Raw genomic sequence first — 21,708 nt, forward strand, 5'->3', positions numbered from 1 at the left:
GCATCATCTTCTGCATGTGACTACATTCATGTGTGTGCATGCTTGCCTATGTGTGCAGATGCCAGAGGACAGTCATGGGTTTTGTGCCTCAGGTGCTGTCCCCTTTTCTTTAGACAGGGCCTTTCACTGCCCTGGAGCTCACCATGTGTCAGGCTTACTGGGTTGTGAGCTTGGGCATCCCTGTTTGTTCGCACAGCACTGGATTTCAGGCCTGTGTTACCCACATCCGGCTGTGTGTGTGGTATATACATGCGTGAGTATATGTACATGTGCAGGAGAGGATAAAGTTAAGACTCTGAACCTCTCCACTCTGACTAGACTGGCTAGCTGGCAAGCCCCGGGTATCTGCCCATCACTAGGGTTATAGGCAGGTACTACTAAGCCCAGATTGTACATGGGTGCTGGAATCCAGACTCTAGGCCCTCATGCTCACGACAGGAGCAAGCACATTATCCACAGAGCCACCCCCAGCCCATGTCTGGACTTCTCCCCTTCTCTACTTCTTACTTCTTCCTTCCTTCCTTCCTTCCTTCCTTCCTTCCTTCCTTCCTTCCGTCCTTAAGTTCTTTGGGTTTCACTGTGTGTAACCTTAGCTATCCTGGAACTTGCTCTGTAGATCCGGTTTGCCTTGAACTTAAGAGATCTGCCTGCCTCTGCCTCCTGAGTGCTGGGATTAAAGCCATATGCTAGCACACCATTTGGATTTCTTTATGTAGGTTCTGGAATCAAACCCAGGCTTCTATGCTGTCTTGCCAGTCCTATCACCATCATTATTGTTTTAATGTGAAATCTCACCTTAGTGACTTTTTAATGCACTTATAATCACTCCCTTAGATGTTTAATCTGAAGTGACATAATTCACACAACACAGTGAATTGCTTACCCAGGAAGATGTCAACCAGCATATTCAGAGTGAATCTTCCAGCAGGTCCTTGATTTCTTGTTCCTGATGATGAACTATGTTCTTGAACAAATCTTACAATATTTTTCACGTCATCAGTTACATCTTTTGTTTTATAATCCTATGAATAAAAAAAATTACCTTCTGCTATAACTAAAATAACTAGACCCAGGTCACTAGAGCTTAATACTAGATATGGTAAAATTTATAATTCGTTATACACACACACAAAAAAAAAAAACTAAGGCAGTTTCAAATGTTCTTTTTTCTTTTCTTCCTTTCTTTCTTTCCTTTTTTTTTTTTTTCTTTTGAGACAGGATCTCTCTGTGTAATAATCCTAGCTTTACCTTGGAACTTAATATGTAGAGCAGTCTGGCCTGGAACTCACAGGACGCACCTGCCTCTGCCTCTGCCTCTTGAGTGTTAAATGCTCACACTTACATTCTAGAATAGGACACCACAATCAGGTCTCTACAGTGGCCGCATTTCTGTTGCTTCAGACATGTCTTGTCTGTCAATGACCTCCCAGCACTGTCCACACAAGAACCAAGCTCCCCATCCTTCACGGCTCCTGGAGCAGTGCTGTCCCTTGTGAGATGAAGGCACTGCCATCCACGCAGTTCACAGATTCTCTCATCTCTCCTCAGTCCTTGGTGCTATTTAATTTTCCTGCTATGTAGACCAGGCTAGCCTTATCTCATAGATCCACCTTCTGAGTTCTGGATTAACTACATGGGCTGCCACCATGACAATCTCTTCTTTCCTAACCTTTTCCTTTTAGTCCCTCTGCACAATTCCTCAGTGTCTGTCCTCATCACTAGATGATGCTTCTGCCTTCATCTACCCTAATTCTCCATATTGCTGTACCCTAAATTCCTACAACAGAGCCTGCCACAGAGCAGCTGCGTGGCAAATAAGGGTGAGGTGGGTGGAACAGGCAATGAATCTACAGATTCCACAAAGAGTAAATCACTCTCTGCTCTGCCTAGCTCTGTGTATCTCTCTAACACTTCATAGTACACTGTATTACATGTCTGGTTCCCTTCACTGGGTGTTCCTAGTACACTGAAGTTAGTTTAAATAACATAGCAAGCGTGCAAAAGTCTGTAAACAGCGGGTCATCACAAACATTAAAACATGAAACAATCAATCTCTCAACTGACTCTCTTCTCAGACAACTACAGGCTGTTTCAAGTTGACAGTTAAGTAGGCTAGCTATAAAGTTCTGGTCTTTTAAAAGAAAAAAATAAAAAGGTGGTGGTGTGGTATATAGTTTTTTGGTAGAGCACTTGCCTAGTATGGCTTGAGAATTTAGGATCAATCCAGTACTGAGGAGGAGATTGTGTGTGTGTGTGTGTGTGAAATTTAATATAAGTACCGAATGAATGAGTTTAACAGTCTCCAAGCTTATTTTAGGCCTGACAATATTGAACTTATCCAGAAGCCATGTTGTTGTTATTATTTGAGACATGATCTCACTTTGTGGTCCCGGGTTGGCCTTACATTCTCTATCCTCCTGTCTCAGTCTCTGAACTGCTGGGATTACATCATCATGGTGTTTTCACTGCTTTTACAGTTAAACAGGTGATTTTCAAAAATGCTACCACTATTACTACTGCTTTGAGACTGAGATCTCTAAATATAGATTACAGTTGAGTTTAAAATATCCTGCTTGCCCATGTTAAATTTTTTTTGGATCTTTACTTTTTTATTTTTTATTACTTTTTGAAGTAAGGTTTCATGTAGCCCAGGTTGGCCTACAGTAAAAGACCACCTTGAATTTCTGACCTTCCTGCTTCTGCCCCCTAAGCACTGGGTTACAAACATGTGCCACTATGCCTGGCCTACTTTTATTTTATTATTTTACTATTTTACTTTTTTTTGAGATTGGGTTTCGCCAGGGCAGTAGTGGTGCATGCCTTTAATCCCAGCGCTTGGGAGGCAGAGGCAGGCGGATTTCTGAGTTCAAGGCCAGCCTGGTCTACAGAGTGAGTTCCAAGACAACCAGGGGGCTACACAGAGAAACCCTGTAAAATAAATAAATAAATAAATAAATAAATAAATAAATAAATGAGATTGGGTTTCATATGTAGCCTTGGCTGTTCTGGAGCTTACTATGTAGACCCGACTATCTCAAACTCAGGGAGCTCTGCCTGCCTTTGTTGTTGTTCTGTTCCTTGAGCTAGGGTTTTTCTGTGTAGTTCTGCCTGGCTGTCCTGGAACTCACTCTGTAGACCAGGCTGGCCTTGATCTCAGAGGTCTGCCTGCCTCTGCCTCCCAAGTGCTGGGATTAAAGGCGTGCGCCACCACTTAAGTAATTACCTTAGTTTTACAGCAATTGTCACAAGAAACATCTGGGTATTTCTTACAAAAATCAGGATTAAATCCTTTTTCACCAAAGTAAGCTAAAAGCTGTATCCTTCTGCATTCCGTTATATTTTCGCAGTAATGTACCATGCTATATAAATTATTGACGTGCGTCTCCTTTGTATGATAGTTTCCATCTTTTTCCACTAAAAGAGATGAAGAACAGAACAAAATTAAATTTTATAGTAAAAAACCAAAAGAATATGAAAACTGTTTAAAGTAAATTCATAAATAGGAAAACTGCTATTGACAACAGTGCCGATGCTATCCTCTATGCTGCAAGTTACTGGGTGTTAGGGTCACCTCTCATGGGTTTAATGTTATAGGAATGTTGTTCTTCTTCCTCCTCCTCATCTTTGTTTTCTTCCAGATAAAGTCTCACAAGATGGCTTCGAAATTGTGAAATTTTCCTGCTTCAGCCTCCAAAATACTGGGTTATTGGCATAAGCTGTTTCATTTTAAAATGTTTATTTATTTCAAATTGAAAATTCCTTTACATCTAAGCAGACACATGCTGAGCTGTATGCGTACAGGAAGCAAGCAGTACCCACAGCTGAAGTCCTAGCATACTAGCACTTCTGAAACTGGTCAAGAATCCAGGGCATTTCTAGGGAACTCAGAGATAGGATGCCCTAGAGTTAAGGGAAATAGAAATACCTACATCGGCTGCATTGTCCAAACTGGTCATTTGAGACAGTTCATGATATTAAATATAATACAATACATTATATTTGTGGTAGCGTCACAGGCTTGTGAAGTTGGAACTTTTATAGTTGCTGTGGTGTAATGCAATAATGCTAATATGACAAGGCTGGTGGTACATGTCAGTAATCCCAGCCCAGCAATGAGGCAGGAGGATCATGAGTTTGATAAAAGCTTGGGTTACATAGTGAGACCCTGTCTCAAATAAAACCAGGACTGGCCAGGCATGGTGGTGCATACCTTTAATCCTAGCACTGAGGTGGCAGAGGCAGGCATATTTAAGGCCAGCATGGTCTACACAGTGAGTTCTAGGCCAGCCAGGGGTTCATAGTTGAAAGCTAGTCTCAAACAACTACCACAACTACACAACAAAAAGCCCCAAGGCCTGGGGATGTCATTCAATGGTATAATGCTTGCCTAGCATGCACATGCAAGGCCCTGGGTTTGATCTCTAGCATCCCCTACATGTATTTACACAAAACAGGAGCTAGGAGTGTGAGTAAGCTATTTGAGTCCAAGGTTTAAGAACAAGAAGTGGAACTGGTGAGATGCTGAGCAGGGTAGGTGCTATCTGCTATGCCTGATGACCTGGGCTTGATTCCTGGAACCCACATGGCGAAAGGAGAGAACCAACACACACAAGTTGTTTTCTGACCACTACACATACACTGTGGCATGCACACATAGGAAATAAATTAAAACACAATAAAAACCCACTGGTGTACACTTTCCATTAATAGGCAATCATTATTACTAAAGAATCAAATTACTATTTTATTTCCAATTTCTGAGTATTATTTTTCAAATGGTTGCTAGGTTATCGTGATTTGAATACTTAGACTTAATAATGCAAATGCAAGTGCTTTTTAGAGTTATGAAAGGTCATGTTTTTGATAAGGCTGTTTTGAGTTGAAAATATACACGGGATATGCACTTAATGTACCTGAAGATCCTAGGTAAGGAACACAGCAGGTGTAAACTGCTGGTCACTGACTCTGGTGGTTATCAGGCTGACTTCAAGTTGAGACTGCCAACACCCCACACCACAAGATAAGACCAAACTGTATTTCACTAGCTCATAAAAATGTAGGGGTGGAGCGATAGCTCAGTGGCTAAGAGCACCTGCTGCTCATGTAGAGGACGTGGGTTTAGTTCTCAGTGCCCACATGGCAGACCACATTCAGCTATAACTCTAGTTTTAGGGAATCTAATGCCCTCTTCTGGTTTTCATAGGCACCAGGCACACGTGTGGTTCACATATACATTCAGGCATTTACATATACATATAAAATATGTATATGTATATTTACATATATACATATAAAATAAAATCTAGACACGACTGAAGAGATGGCTCAGTGGTTAAGACCAGTGGATGCTCTTCTAGAGGTCCTGAGTTCAATCCTCAGCACCCACACGGTGGCTCACAACCAACTGTAATGCATAATGCCTTTTCTTGGCATGCAGGTGTACATATAGATAGAATATTCATACATAAAATAAATACATAAATCATTAAAAAAAATTAGAGCCTTACCCCCAAGCTCCCTCCTACCAAAATTTAAAATTTAAAGTATGGCTTAATAAACATATCAACCTATCACAAAGCTGAAATCAGTCAGGCCACCATAAATGGAAGACTGCTTATCCAGGTTTTGTTTAAAAACACGAATCAGCCATCCAAATGTGAACTCATTGCTGTGTTTTGAGTAGCCTCTAAGTGCAGTAAAGATCACGCTCAGGCTTTGCAGATAGATGGACCTGCAGATTAGGGACATAAGTCTCACCACTTCTTCATCTCATCTTCTCTGCAATGAGGTAATAGTCTCATCATTTAGAGCTGTGGTAAAGATAAAATGAGCTGACAGGTAAAAACGCATTTCAGACAGAATGAGGTGGCTTGGTGGCTCACTGCTGCAGTCCCAGTGCTGAAAAGACTGAGGCAAGGGATCACAAGTTTAAGGTCAACCTGGGCTATACAAAGTGAGACTGTACCTCAAAAGAAAACCAATAAAACCAAGAAAAAGCCCAACAAACAACAATAAGAAACTAACAACTTTGTTTTGAAAAAAAAAAAAAAAAACCAACAACCAAAACCAAAGCAAAACAAACAACTCAAACCAAAGACTGTCCTAACATATGGGAAGTGCGATGAACCCACACTGCACTAATGCCACAGTGCATCTGGCCATTCCTCCTGTCAATGCTCCCTCTAGCACCTTGGGGGCAAGTTACAAAACCTATTTGTAGGTCACTTTTTCACAGGAGTTACTGTGGCTAGTGCCACTTCCCATGCTCAGATCTGTGCCAGTATAAATGAGACCAGAGTCTCAAAAACACAGGAACAGGATTACAAAACATATTTAAGAAAGGAGCACACACGATAAAATCAAATTCTAAAATACGGATTCATCTGGCCTACCAAGATAGCTGAAATTGACCTGATATATGTAACTGTACAAATGTTGAAAAGCATCTGTACAAGGCTGTGATGATACATGGTGAAGACAGTGAAAGTAAAAAAAAACTTATGATTCTATAACACAATCACATTTACATTTTACTTATGTGTACAAATGAAGACCAGTATGTGCATGTATGTACATGTGCTATCTCATATATGTGTGAAGGACAGAGGACATCTCTTGGGGTACTGAGCTCAGGTTATCAGGCTTGGTGACAAGCATCTAACCACTGAGACACCTTGCAGACCTTCCATTTACATTTTAAGACACTCGCACTTGGGAAAGGCGAACACCAAATACAAGATGTTGTCTGCCTCTAATGGAAAAGGGTAAAGTAGAAAAGGGGTACACAGGCGAATTTGGCTCTATTGCCCCTCTTTTCCTTCTTCCCTTCCTCCTCCCTCTAAGACTGGGTTTCACTACCCCATCTCACTTTTTCTGAGTCAGGGTTTCATAATCAATTCCATTCCTAGGTTCAAGCAATTCTCCTCCATCAGCAAGTGAGACTCAGTCATATGCTGCTATACTATACCTGGTTCTCCTCAACTCTCCATTAACCTGGATGGTTCTACAAGAGAGTTCATCATTTTCCGGGAAGTGGTGTTTTATATAAGAGTGTGAAAGACTAGGTCTGAAAGGGTATAAAGGAAGTCACTATCTGGGTTTAGCCTGCCTGGTCTGGAAACACACCACTTTGTGCATATCAGTATCACTCGACTTTACCAAACAAGAATGTAATACCTTCATAATAAACTAAACTTTACAATATATATTAAATGCCTTCATTTTTCTATGACTATTTAATGAGAACAGGACCCAAGTACTACAACAGCAGGGGCAGACTACTCTCACGAGATGGACCATGACAGGCAGAATGTGGTACATGGCTTACTCATTATAAGTCTCTTCAGTCTGGTCACGTCATGATAGGTATAGAAAAGCACGCAGTGAGATATTTCCCCATCTCTTCCAGCTCGGCCAGATTCTTGGTAATAACCCTCCACAGATTTAGGAAGAGATGCATGAATCACAAATCGCACATCAGGCTTGTCAATTCCCATTCCAAACGCAATTGTTGCACAGATAACCTGATATGAAAATAGAAGTGTATTAGACTCATAATGCATTGAACAATAATCTAAAATAAGTGCACCTTAGCATGACCAAGGTGAGGTCTTCATATTGGGTAACTTATGATTCTATTCAGATCCAAGAAGGTAGAAGATCCTGCTCAGGGTGGCAGGGTCTTTCTATGGACTTGGTATTAACACCAGAAGGATCCTGAATCAATTGCAAGCAGACCTTTGTGTGCTGATTATTCGTCCTCTGCTCCTGATAGGCATACGTGGTAGGTGTTGCTCACATAGCTACAGCATCCAAGTTAAGGTGCACAAGCAACTAGCTCTTCCCAGACCCAGAAACAACGGTGTTCTCCTCTGCTCTGCTTATCATCAACCTTCAACATGTAACCAAGTGATCAAACGCTAACACATCTCATTCGACAGCTGATTTCAAAGCAAAAGCTTATGCAAATTTAACTGTAGCTAAAAGCCTAAGTTGCTTATACAGAAAGAAAACAAAACAGAACAAACAGCAAGGCTAAGGACTGTTCTCCTTGGCCCACACAAATTACTCAGTGGGAGCTAGGCAACAGTTAATCTTTAGGAGCTTGACAATTGCTTTCAAGACTATCTATTCTGAGGCCTAAAGAGATAGATCAGTTGTTAAGAGGGTAAACTGCTCTTGTAGAGCCCCCGAGTTCAGTTTCTAGCACCAGGGTGAGCAGCTCACAATTGCCTATAAACTCCAGGCGATCCAATGGCCTCTTCTGGCTTCTGTGGGTACCCGCATACACATACGTAGGAATAAAGACAAAATAAGCTGGGCTTTGTGAGAAGCTCTACAACTGCCTGCAACTCTAGTCCCCGGGGGAAACCCAACATGTCTTCTGGACTGAGGGCACCTGCACTCACAGATGCACATCTCCCCCATCCCCGTATACACAATAAAAAAATAAAAGAGTATTTCAGTTGAAAATCTAGGACTTAATTTGATCAAGGCCAAAATACTGCATATTCAGGAAAAATATATTATACAAATAAAGTCTTTTTTTAAAGCATTTAAAAAATGACTTGCTATTCCAAGAATAGCATTACAAAAGTGACAGAAATATCTAATAGTCACAGATAAGGCTAATGACATGATTTTGCCACTATGAGTAAAAGAGGCACAGGGTCAGCAAATCAGTATACCATCAGCACAGGATGCACTGACTGGCTTGTACTCCAGGTTACTAATGCATCTAAACCTATGGCTTTGATTAAAAAGAAATGTCTGGGGCTGCAGAGACGGCTTAGCAGTTAAGAGAGCACAGGCTGCTCTCCCAGAAGACCAGGGTTCAGTTCCTAGCACCCACATGGCAGCTCACAACTGTCTGTAACTTCTGTTCCAAGCGATCTGACACCCTCATACAGACATACACACAGTTAAAACACCAATTTACATAAAACTGAGAAAAAGAAAAAAGGAAAAAAAAAAAAAAAAAAAGGAAATGTTCCAGGTAAAAGAAAGCTCACTGCAGCCTCTAATGCTGGAGAGCTGGCAAAGGCTGAGGAAAGGAGAGATGCTGGTCCACAGTAGCTCCAGAGTGACACAGACTCTGCAGCCCCCAGTGTTAGTTAGGTGAGTGCATGGCTGTGAGGCACACGGCACAGGCTATTCTAATCATCTCTGAAAGTTCTTCCTTTTGTTTTTATTTATGACAGCCTCTCAAATGGCCCAAGTTGGCTTCAAACTCACAAGCCTCTGGCCTCAGCTTCCCAAGTGAGGGGGGACCACAGGCATAAGCTGTCATGCTCAGTCATCAACATTTATCTAACTGGAAAAATGGTTTTGTTTAATTCTTACATCCTTATTTTTGTTTTGCTTTTAAACTCAAGGCTACACTCATTCTTTTTTACTTAAATTGTTTTTTGTTTTTTTTTTTTCCCCTCTTTGAGACAGAGTCTCTTTCTATGTAGTCCTGGCTGTCCTGGAACTTGCTATGCATACCAGATGGTCCTCAAACTACAGAAGAGCTGAGATTAAAGATGTGCCCACCACACCTGACTCATGTGTATATATTTTAACAAAAAAAAAAAAAGAATTACACTCATACATTTCATGTGCTGAAGATACAATCTGTGCCGCCATTTACCTTCTAGTCACCCATGTGCACATGCTTAGTTTCTGAGACATTGTTAGCAATTCTTTTCTTCCAAGAATTTTTTTAAGCTTAGTTTTTCCATTGCTCAAGCACATAAATAATATACATCAATCACAATCAGTACTTTCTACTTAACCTCTATTTAAAATAAAATGTATTGTGGTACACAGATGCCCTTGTATTATGTGTGTTGTATGTATGTGGTGCATGCTCATGAGTATGCATGTCTATATCCCTATGTACTATGTGGGATACATTTGTGGTGCATGCTCATGAGTATGCATGTCTATATCCCTATGTACTATGTGGGATACATTTGTGGTGCATGCTCATGAGTATGCATGTCTATATCCCTATGTACTATGTGGGATACATTTGTGGTGCATGCTCATGAGTATGCATGTCTATATCCCTATGTACTATGTGGGATACATTTGTGGTGCATGCTCATGAGTATGCATGTCTATATCCCTATGTACTATGTGGGATACATTTGTGGTGCATGCTCATGAGTATGCATGTCTATATCCCTATGTACTATGTGGGATACATTTGTGGTGCATGCTCATGAGTATGCATGTCTATATCCCTATGTACTATGTGGGATACATTTGTGGTGCATGCTCATGAGTATGCATGTCTATATCCCTGTGTACTATGTGGGATACATTTGTGGTGCATGCTCATGAGTATGCATGTCTATATCCCTATGTACTATGTGGGATACATTTGTGGTGCATGCTCATGAGTATTAAGCAACCCCTTCATCTTTCTTCCTTTCTTTTCTTTCCTTCTCTTTCTTTTTTTGAGATTGGGTCTCATGTAGCCCGGGCTAGCTTCAAACTCAGCATGTAGCTGAGGATAACCTTGGACTTCTGATGCTCCTGACTCCACCTCGTGAGCATGGAGGTTATGGACTTATATTGCCATGTACAGTCCTATCTGATGATGAGGATTGAACCTAGGGTCCTATGCATGAGTTACATTTCAAACCCCATTTCTCATAAATATTAAACTTTATCATTTATTGTTTTTACATGTAACAAATTGCAAATAGTGTTCATGTTATTATTGTTTTGTTTTTCAAAACCGTGGCTGTCCTGGAACTCATTCTGTAGTCCAGGCTGAAGACGTTACATTTCATACATGATGGGAGGAAATACCAGTCTCTTGCAAGTTGTCCTCTTACCACACATGCATGTGCATGCTACATTCTCCCCCAGCGTCTCCCCCGCCCCGTGTGTGTGTGTGTGCGCGCGTGCCAGTGCACACACACACACACACACACACACACACGCTCGCTCACTCACTCACTCAAAAGGAAACAGCAGAGCCAGGTAAGAGGTGGATGCAGGAGGGCTGCCCTGGTTTCAATTACATAGCAAGACCCAGTTTCAAATAAAACCTGTATTATGTACATGCAAAACTGCTGATACACAATGAAAGGTCTGCAGACTTCTGCAAGAATCACCTGGCAGCTGTCCTGGTTGATCCACTTGTGCTGCACCTCATCTCTGGCAGAATCACTGAGGCCCGCATGGTAAGCCAGAGCAGCAAGACCCTCTCTCTGTAAGGTGTCGGCCATTGTGTCACATTCCCTCCTGGAGAGGCAGTAAATTATCCCTGAGTCGTCTGCCAAGAAGCCCAAAGAGTAGTGAGAAATCAGGATTTTTCACTTAAATAACAACACATTTACATATGTTCTTAGAAATACATGACCTTGTAAATAAACCTTATAGCATTCTTATGATGCAGGATGATCACACAGAACAGTTCAAGCAAGTAATTTGTGAACACAGAAAATAAGACTGGACTTGTAACCCTGTTCCTGTGAAGGTGCCCTGGACAAATAATCCTGGGCTGTCTCATACTGACTCAACAATAGGGAGCTACTTTGATACAAATTTTGTAGAAACATATGGGAAAAACTATCAAGAGCCTGGTAAAAACCCTTGACTCAGTTTCTTTCCAGGAAAAGAACCTACAAAATAAAATGATACAAGGAGTTATGCTCAAAGTTTTGGTACAAAAGAAGATCAATAGAAAATATATGAAAATAATTAAGATAAAGGACTATGAAGTAAATATATTCCAACTATTAAAAGTGCTTCCTAAGTTTATAAAAGCCATGAGAGGATGATGAGGATGTTGAAGATGGGTCACGTGAGAGCTGTTACGAGTGTCAGAGACTTTAGCTAACATAACTCAACGGCAAACACACTTGGAGAAGGCACTAAAACAGAAGCTGTGTTATTCACACTGAGATACGACAGAGAAAAAGACACCAACACCAAGAATGATAATGTAAGTGTGTAGGAGGCATACTTAATATATTTTTGTTAGGATTTATTGTTATCTAACCAAATGAGATTTCAAAATTATAATACTCCCCACAAATAGCAAGTTGGTGTTATCATAATGCAAAAAGAAAATGTTAATATGCATTTTATATATTCTATTGTAGTCCAGTGTCTATAGAAAGAGACTTTTAATCTATTACTTTTAGAAGTAATTATACAACTGTACTCACAAGGGTGGTGCTTTCTAATCCACTCGAGGCAATCAAAGGCCACTTTTTTGGGCTTCTTTGGTAATACATAGTATTTCAGATTGTGTCTGTTAAAGCTCATGCTGAACCTGAAAGAAGATCCAAACATAAAATTTTATTATAAAAAAATACAATTGTATCCATTATTATCACCTGAATGCTTTTACCCAAAATGCTTCCCCCCAATGATATGGCATTAGGAGGCAGGGCCTTTGAGAGGTAATTAGGTAGAGAGGTAGAGTCACCAAGGAGATCAGGGTCCTTATAAAAACAGAGGAGCTGGAGAGACATGTTGGCTATTAAGACCAGTTACTGTTCTATCAGAAGACTGAAAATTGAAATCCAACACCCACATTAGACATCTCAGAAACATCTGTAACTCTAGCTCTACAAGAGTCAACATTCTCTTCTGGACTTCACGGGTACCCACACATACACAAGGATGTGTGCACACATAGACATAGTTAAATAAATCGTAAAGAGAAAAAAATCAAAAAACAAAAACAAAAGTAGCTAGAGACCTCATTGAGCCTCGCCTCCCTAGTACACATGGCACCACGTGAATACCACCAAGTATAAAACAGGGAGAGGGGCCCCACCAGACAAAGAATGAAGTGGAATTTTGATCTTTTTTCAGAATCCAGAACCCCAAGAAATAAACGTCTGCTGTCTGAGTCATTCAGTCTATGACACTGTTACAGCAGCTAAAATGAAGGCAGCATCTTCAAACACTAAATACTTATTTTTTTTCCACCATGCAAACCTCATTAACAAGTTTTCTTATGCTAACCATTAACCGTGGCAGGTGATACAAGGAAACACTGAAATGGACATTACGTTAAGAATTAAAGTCTAAAAAAAAAAAAAAAAAGCAAACTGGTGATGAAGAAGGATGGCTACAGACAGATCTGGACTGTAGATTTTTTTTTTTTTTTAAAGGAGGGCTAGAGAGATGGCTCAGAGGTTAAGAGGACTGACTGCTCTTCCAGAGGTCCTGAGTTCAGTTCTGTTCTCAGCAACCACATGGTGGCTCACAACCATCTGTAATGGGATCCGATGCCCTCTTCTGTGTGTCTGAAGACAGTTATTAGTGTACTCATGTACATTAAATGAATAAATATTTTTTTAAAAAAAGCAGTTAAGAGCACAGTCTCAGAGGGGGCTTGGCGGGTAAAGTGAGTGAAATGCTTGCTGTTATAATCAGGAGGACCTGAACTTGGATCCTTACCCCCCATACCAAGAACTCTGTATAGTAGTAGCATGCTCCAGTAATACTGTCACTGGTAGGTGAACACAGGAGGATCCCAGGGACTCATCTGGCCAGCCAGGTCATTAGTAATTAGTCTAGCCTAATTGGTAAGCTCCAAGTTTATCAATACACTCTGTCTCAATTACAGTTGAAAGACACCAGATGCTTACGCCTGGCATATGCACACACCAGCATATATACTTGCATACATGCATGCGCACACACGCGCGCGCACACACACACACACACACATAACACACACACATAACACACACACATAACACACACACACACATAACACACACACAGAGTTTTTTTTAAAGCAGAGATGGCAATATAGTTAGAATGTGTCGCAAAAACACAAACAAAAACAAAAATCAGAGGTGGCTCAAAGATTTAAATGATTAAGGAAAATTGTGCAATAAATAAATGTAACTTAAATATTTAAAAAGATAAGGGGGCATTGCACACACATTCCAGAATAAATGGAGAAATCATGGGCACTTTACTTTTGATCCAGGCGGCAAAGGAAATGTGGTGGCTTTGACACAAGTGTTCTTCTCTGGGTGACTGCTCTTGGGACCCATTAATCCTTCATGTTTCCTTAGCTCATTCTCTGTATGGCCTTCTGTCTTCCTTCTAGACTCTTCTATGAATTCCTTCCTTCTGTCTCAGGATCTTACAGGACTAAAATTCCACAGGCACTAACTACTACTCCTGGCCCCATATTCTCTCTCCTTTACCTCTTTCCCTCCTTGGTAGGCTTCTCAGAAGCTCCAGCTTTGTCCTCAAATCAACTAGTCACACATCCCATTTTACTAGCCACTGCTAGCCACTTCTCTTCTGTTTCTACCCTACCCTACCCTACCAAATATCTGCTGTTAGGTTTTCTTAAAATTACTTATTTATTAATGGGGGGCACTCATGGCATATGTGCAGAGGTCAGACCTTTTCCATTTTCCTCTTCATATGACTCTTTGTCCTTTCTAATATAAACAATGAAATCTTACCTTCTACCCATTCAGAATGTTATCACCACACACTGTTCCAGGATATCAAAGAAAACAAAGTAAATTATGGCATGGGCATAGGTGAAATTTTTTTAATCATAGCACCAGAAAGCCTTGGCAGTACTACCTGTGTTTAGCTGTTTTACCTATTTTTGTTAACAGTAAAGAGTGTTGTTGGGAACAGAGAATTCCAGCCTTGGGGGCTCTGACTTCAGATGTAATGTCAGCATGCAGAGGGAATGATGGCTCTCACCTCAAAAGGATTGACCCTTGAAACTGCCACAGGATGCAGGACTCTGATTCTTGTGATTCTATTATTTAACAGTCATTTCCACCAGGCAAGAGGATATGGATTTCAGTCAGAGCTAGACAAGGCTAACCAGTGAGGCCCTGTACAAAACTACTGCTTAGCAATATAAAAGAAGACGAAATCTGCAGAATTATGTCAGCCGATGTGAGCTTCCTACTAACAGGAATGGCTGTATGTCTACCCACTCCCCACTTTAAACTACATGTTAATTTTAATAAGAGTTTTATTCATTTAAAATATCAAAAATAAACATTGGGATATACGTGAGAAAGTCATAACCCTCACAGATGGATTCCAGGAATATAAAACAGTGCAAACTCTTCGGAAGACAGCCTGATAGTTCTTTAAAGGGTGAAGCAGGGACTGGAGAGATGCCTCAAAGGCTAAGAGCATATAAGCTCTAGCAAAAAGCCTGAGTTTGGTCCCAGCACCTACAACAGACAGCTTACAACTGCCTTCAACTCCCTCTTTTCACTTCACAACTACCTGAATGCATATGCTTCGCATACAAACAGGCTGGCACACACATACAGCCCATAAGTACATGTAAAAATAAATGAACCCTTTAAAGCTGAAGCAGAGTTATCATATGACCCGATGATCCAACTGCTAGCAATACACCAAAGAGAAACAAAAACATGCCTACATAAGAACCTGGAAACATCTATAAGAGCATATTCATAACAGCCAACAAAATGGAAATGATCCTAATATTAGGTGAGGAGCTAAAGAAGGAACTAAAACTACACAATGAAATATTTTTCTAGCATCAAATCTTGAAAACACTTTGCTACCAAGTAGTGAGGGGGACAGTGAGATGGCTCAGTGGGTAAAAGCATTTGCTGCCGAAACTAATAATGACCTAAATTTGGTCCCAGGATCTACATGTGGAAGGAACCAACTCCAGTGAGTTGTCTTCTGAATTCTTGCTTGCCCTAGTATAGACAGACAGACAGACAGGCAGGCATGCATGCACAAAGATAATAGTCATATATACATAGAATGAATGTTTATATGAGACACCCAGTGTAGGCAAACTTATGCAAAGAAAGAGGTCTGGTGGTTGCCTAAGGCTGGTGGGGTGAGGAAAGGGAAGCAGAAGGACACCATTGTTAATGGGCACAGAGTTTTAGAGGATGGCAAAGTTTTCAGGCTATGGTGATGGTGTACAACTTATAACAAGGTGAACTACTGGGTCACATGTTAAATATATGAGTTGGGGGGCTGGAGAGATAGCTCAGTGGTTAAAAGCACTGACTGCTCTTCCAGAGGTCCTGAGTTCAATTCCCAGCAACCACATGGTGGCTCACGACCATCTGTAATGGGATCCAATGCCCTCTTCTGGTGTGTTTGAAGACAGCTACAGTGTACTCATACATAAAATAAATAATTCTTAAAAAAAAAAAAAAAAAAAAAAGAATGAGTTGGATGATGTGGATGTATCCAGCAAAACACTCATTAAAAACATCTGGAACATAATCTGAAATTTGTTTGATTGGTGACTTAATTGGGAAAACAGAACTATTTACTTCTTAATTTGGTCAAATAAACCTTTACTAAAAAGAATAAAATAATATGAGCTTTGAACATAAACTTGTAAATCACAAAACCAATTAAAACTAAAACAAACAAATCATTCTACCACAAAAGGTCTGCAGGCCACTAATGGAGAGCAACATTCACACAGTTTGTTATGGTGGAAAAGTAAACAGACCATCAGAGTTTATTGCTTTTAACAAGCCCTCCAATGCCTGTTGGAAAACAGGATGTTAGGGATCACCAGATACCAAGCTAGACACAGTGCAGAAAGAAAGAAAGAAAGAAAGAAAGAAAGAAAGAAAGAAAGAAAGAAAGAAAGAAAGAAAGAAAGAAAGAAAGGCAGGCAGGCAGGCAGGCAGGCAGGCAGGCAGGCAGGCAGGCAGGCAGGCAGGCAGGCAGGCAGGCAGGCAGGCAGGCAGGCAGGCAGGCAGGCAGGCAGGCAGGCAATTTGGGACAGCGAACAGAATGAATATTATAGCCAGGCAGTGGTGGCGCACACCTTTAATCCCAGCACTTGGGAGGCAGAGGCAGGTGGATTTCTGAGTTCAAGGCCAGCCTGGTCTACAGAGTGAGTCCAGGACAGCCAGGACTACACAGAGAAACTCTGTCTCAAAAAAACCCAAAAAGAATGAATATTATATAGATGAATATTATTCATTGAAATGGAGACTAGAGGTTGCATGTACAGCTCAGTGGTAAAGTCCTCACCTAGTACTGGTTAGACCACGATCCCCATCAAACCATCACAGACACATACATACACACATATACAGACAGACAGACAAACACACATGCACACAAACATTATAACATAGATGACTTGCAAACATGCTTAATGAAGGAACTGAAGTTCTGAAAAAGCTTAACTCCATTTTGGAAAATAATGGAAGTGTATTTTATTTTAGACTTACACTGTATAATCCTATGAAAATGTAAAAACCACACTCGAGTTGTAAGGTACATGAATTATTTCAACAAGTACTTAAAACAAACAAAAAAACCCCAAACAACCCAGCTTAGATTTCACTGACTCCTGACTAAATATAGGAGTATTAAATGTTGCCTTTAAGTGAAGAATTTACCAGACCATGTTGATACATGTCTGTAATCCAAGTTTGAGGGAAGCACAGACAGGAGGATCAGAAGCTTAAGGACAACAGCAGCAGCAGCAGCAGCAGCAGCAGCAGCAGCAGCAACAAACCAAGCCAGGTGTGTTGGTGCTCAGGAGACACAAGCTTGGGAGAAAGGGCAAGTAGGGCTCTCTATATTCAAGGCTAGTCTGGTCTACATAGTGGGTTCCAGGATAGCTGGGGCACATAGCAAGAACCTGTCTAAAAGCAATTGTTTTTAGGAAGGTGAACAGAATGTATTATCAGAATATTTCAAATACATCAGGTACACTGTAGAAGTTCCTCTTGAAAAAGCAAAAAAGAATGCCTCATATTTATTAGATAAAACCTAGTACAAATTTTTAACAGTATATGGTTCAGGAAAAGACTAATAGCAATATTGTTTGTTAGTAAGTTTAAAATACTTTCTAATTTTTTTACCTCCCACAAAATTTAGAGTACCTAACTGAGATGTCACTTGACAGATCATTAAAAATAGTTTTTGATGACAGATCATGATGTAATTTTGGCGTATGCTTCAGAAAGAATTCAAATAATTGAGTGTTACTGCTGGAATAAAAAGCTTCTCATTACCATCTACATGTTTATGTCAGCAATATTTTTCAGGGCTTACATCCATAAAAATAAAATATATGAACTGAGGCAATTCATCTGTAGATATATGAACTGTAAAACAAAAATTCTTCTTTTTGGTTTGTTTTTCAAGACAAGAGTTTCTCTGTGTAGCTCTGGCCATCCTGGAAATTGTTCTGTAGCTCAGACTTGTCTCAAACTCAGAGATCTACCTGTCTCCAGAGTGCTGGGATTAAAGGCCTGTGCCATTAACACCATCGAGCAAAGCAAAAATACTTATCTCATAAGCAGATATAATCTCAGTAAAAAGCTAATGTCTAAAATTATTTTTGAAATATATTTAAGATGGAAGTGGTGGTATATTCTTGAAGTTCAGTTACTTATGAAGCTGAGGTGGGAAGATAGCTTGAGCCCATTCATTCAAGATTAATCTTGGTACCATAGTGAGACTCCATTTATCTATACTAATGAAGTATGCATGTTAAAGAAAGTAATATAAATATGTAACTACTATAGTAATGATGACTAATGATTTTACTTATTGTTGTGTGTGTGCGTGTGCAGTGCTTGCATGTATGAATACAGCATGCCACAGTGCATGTGTAGAGGTCAGAGGACAGCTGATGGGAGTCAGTTCTCTTCCTCCAACATTCCGGTTCTGAGGATGAAACTCAGGTCATTAGGTTTGGCAGCAAGTGCCTTTAACCAATGAGTAGTCTCTCTAGCGCCTAACTAGTAATTTTAGTAATTCAATCTAGATCAAAATTTTGGTACAGGAGATTTAAAAATCAAGTTTTATTTGTTTACACCACTTACTTACATGTAAATATAATAAACAAAAATATTTCATGTATAAAAATCTATAAAATTCATGGCTGCACGTGATGACGCATGCCTTTAATCCCAGCACTCATGAGGCAGAGGCAGGTGGATCTTGACGAGGTCGAAGCCAGCCTGGTCTACATAAGTGAGCTCTAGACAGCCAGGGCTACAAAGAGAAACCCTCTCTCAAAATTAAAAAAAAAAAAAAAAATCTCTGTATATAAATTTTGTAAGACTTAAAACACATTTCTTCTCCATTTTTTCTTTTTCAGTGCCAGAAAACTTAGCCAGGATTTAAATGTATTCTAGGCTCACACTAAGTACTGAAATATTTGCAGACTAAGTGATAAACACTTAAAAACTTTATTTATTTGTTTGTTTGTTTGTGTGTGTGTGTGTTTGCACACCAAGGCCAAAATGTGCCATGAGATGGAGAGCTGGATATATGCAGTTGTGAGCTTCCCAAAGTGGGTATTAGGAACTAAACTCAGGTTCTTTAGAAAAGCAGCAAGCACTTTTAATCACTGAGCCATCTCTCCATCTCCCAATTATACCTTACAATGTAATTTGTGAATTTCATATAGTGAGCATAAAATGGTGATAGTATTTATAGTCTACTGCATAAACGTTAAGGGGCAACATAATAGTTTTAGAATGGTGTTGTTTCAGGGGGCTAAAGAAGTGGCTCAGCAGTTAAAGGTTCTTGTAGAGGTCCCGGTTTCTGTTCCCAGCACTTTACATGGTGGCTTACAATCATCTGTAACTCCAGTACCTGGGGATCTGATGTTCTCTTCTGACTTCCACAGATACTAGGCACGCACACAGCACAGATACGTACACATAGACAAAACATTCATACACATAAAATAAATAAACCTAAAAATTATTTTAAAATGCTGCTGTTTACAGAAGCCCACATACACGCTTGGTGTTGCTGCTGGGTAGTGGAGTGATCAAGCTAAAGATCTGGGTCCTGAGAGAGAAGCACACCATCCACGTGACTAGAAAACCCACACCTGACCTTGTCTGGCAGACATGTTGGAGTAAAGCACAGACATTCTAAAACACTGTTTAAATTTACCTTCCTGGGCAGGAGTTGGTCCTCAGTTGGTATACTGCTTGCCCCAGATGCACAAAGCTCTGGGCAGGATCTCCACAACCACATAAACTGGATATCATGACACATCTATAATCTCAGAACTGGGGAGGTAAAGGCAGGGTCAGAAGTTCAAGGTCATCATCTGCTACACAGAGTGTGAGGCTAGTCTAACAAGTATAACATCTCAGCTCAAAAATGAAATAAAACAAGAAAAAAAAAAGATAAAAATAAAACAAAATAATTTTCCTGAGCTGGGTGGGATGGTAGATGCCTGAACATTTGGTATTCTGCATGCCAGAAAATCTGAGAAAAGCCTAGGCTACCTAGTGAGTTCTAGGCCAACCTGGGCTATACAGTAATACACTGTCTCAAAATGAGTAAGTGAAAGCTACTAAGATGCATCTGCAGCCACAGGTGTTTGCTACTAAGCTTGACAACCTAAGGTCAATCCCAGGGACAAGGTAGGAGAAAACCATTTTCTACAAGCTGCCCTCTGACTTCCACACACAGCACGTTCACGCTCAAGCACACACGCAGTGAAAAATTTTTAAAAAGATTTATTGTATGTATATGAATACACACACCAGAAGAGAGCATCAGATCCCATTACAGATGGTCGTGAGCTACCCTGTGGTTGCTGGGAATTGAACTCAGGACCTCTGGAAGAATAGTCAGTGCTCTTTACTGCTGAGCCATCCCTCCAGGCCCCCAAAAGTGAAAATTTTTAAATAAATAAAACAAAAAAATTAAAAATATATTCCAACTATGTTTATGAGGTATATATGAAACAAATTTCATGTTTAATTAGTCTTAAGTCACATCCCTAAAATACCTCATTATGTTTATACAAATATTCCAAAACTCTAGAAGAACCTCAAATTTAAAACACTTCTGGTCCCAAGCATTGGGGATAATTAATCTGTATGTGAAATGTCCAGAGTAGCGAAAATCTGTGAAGGCAGAAAGTCAATGGATGGTTGCCTGTGGCAGAAGGGAAGAGAGATGGTGGTGATGATTGTGTAAGTCCATGAAAAAAACTAAACACCGCACTGAATCCTGCAATTTCAATAGGTGAGTTTTACAGAATGAATGGCAGATTTTAGTCTAGCAAAGGAAACTTGTCTACCAAGCCGCTCCTTAAATCATCCAACCTCTGCATGATGTTAGACGCTACACTGTTATAAGGCTGACTTTCTAGCCATCCTAGTCTGAAGTTATCTTCAGTTGTGACTTCTGTTCTGCATTTTAGAGCACTATTTAAGGTTCTGCAACCAGATTGCTGGGCTTGAAATCCTCACTCCTATAATATTTGTTAGGGTTATGAACTTGGCAAATTACTTAATTCTCTGTGACTATTTCTTTTACCTTTTAAAAAATAAATTTAAATTATTCTTATGTACTTATTGGATACTGTGCATAAGCATGTGAATAGTGTGCTACCGTGGATATGTAGAGGTCTGAGGACAGCGTAAGGAAGTTGGTTCACTCCACCATGTGTGTCTTGGGGATTGAAATCAGATTGTCAGGGTTGATCGCAGGTGCTTTTACCTATTGAGCCATCTTGTCAGTCTTATAAATTTTATTTTTATATTTTATATTTATGAGTGTTTTACCTACATATATATCTGTGCACCAGATACATATAGTGTCCTCTAGAGCCAGACGGTATTAGATCTCTTAAAACTAGAGTTACAGATGCTTGTTAGTGCTGGTTGTGGTTGCTGGGAATCAAACCCAGGTCCTCTTAACCAGTGAGCCATCCTCCAGCCCCACACCATCGCTTCCTAT

General features: G+C 40.2%; 1 protein-coding gene across 1 annotated transcript in view; it reads right to left on the reverse strand.

Annotated features, from left to right (window-relative positions):
• The window catches only part of Blm (BLM RecQ like helicase), an 82,084-nt gene that overhangs the window by 14,173 nt on the left and 46,203 nt on the right, over window positions 1-21,708 (reverse strand). Inside the window, exons 13-17 of the mRNA XM_076936673.1 lie at window positions 12,171-12,277; window positions 11,112-11,272; window positions 7,328-7,523; window positions 3,224-3,414; window positions 884-1,022 (exon numbers count right to left, since the gene is read on the reverse strand). Coding sequence (XP_076792788.1) covers window positions 884-1,022; window positions 3,224-3,414; window positions 7,328-7,523; window positions 11,112-11,272; window positions 12,171-12,277 — 794 coding nt within the window. The remainder of the gene's footprint in view (window positions 1-883; window positions 1,023-3,223; window positions 3,415-7,327; window positions 7,524-11,111; window positions 11,273-12,170; window positions 12,278-21,708) is intronic.

This window comes from Arvicanthis niloticus, chromosome 1 (genome assembly GCF_011762505.2).
Source record: "Arvicanthis niloticus isolate mArvNil1 chromosome 1, mArvNil1.pat.X, whole genome shotgun sequence".
NCBI lineage: Eukaryota > Metazoa > Chordata > Mammalia > Rodentia > Muridae > Arvicanthis > Arvicanthis niloticus.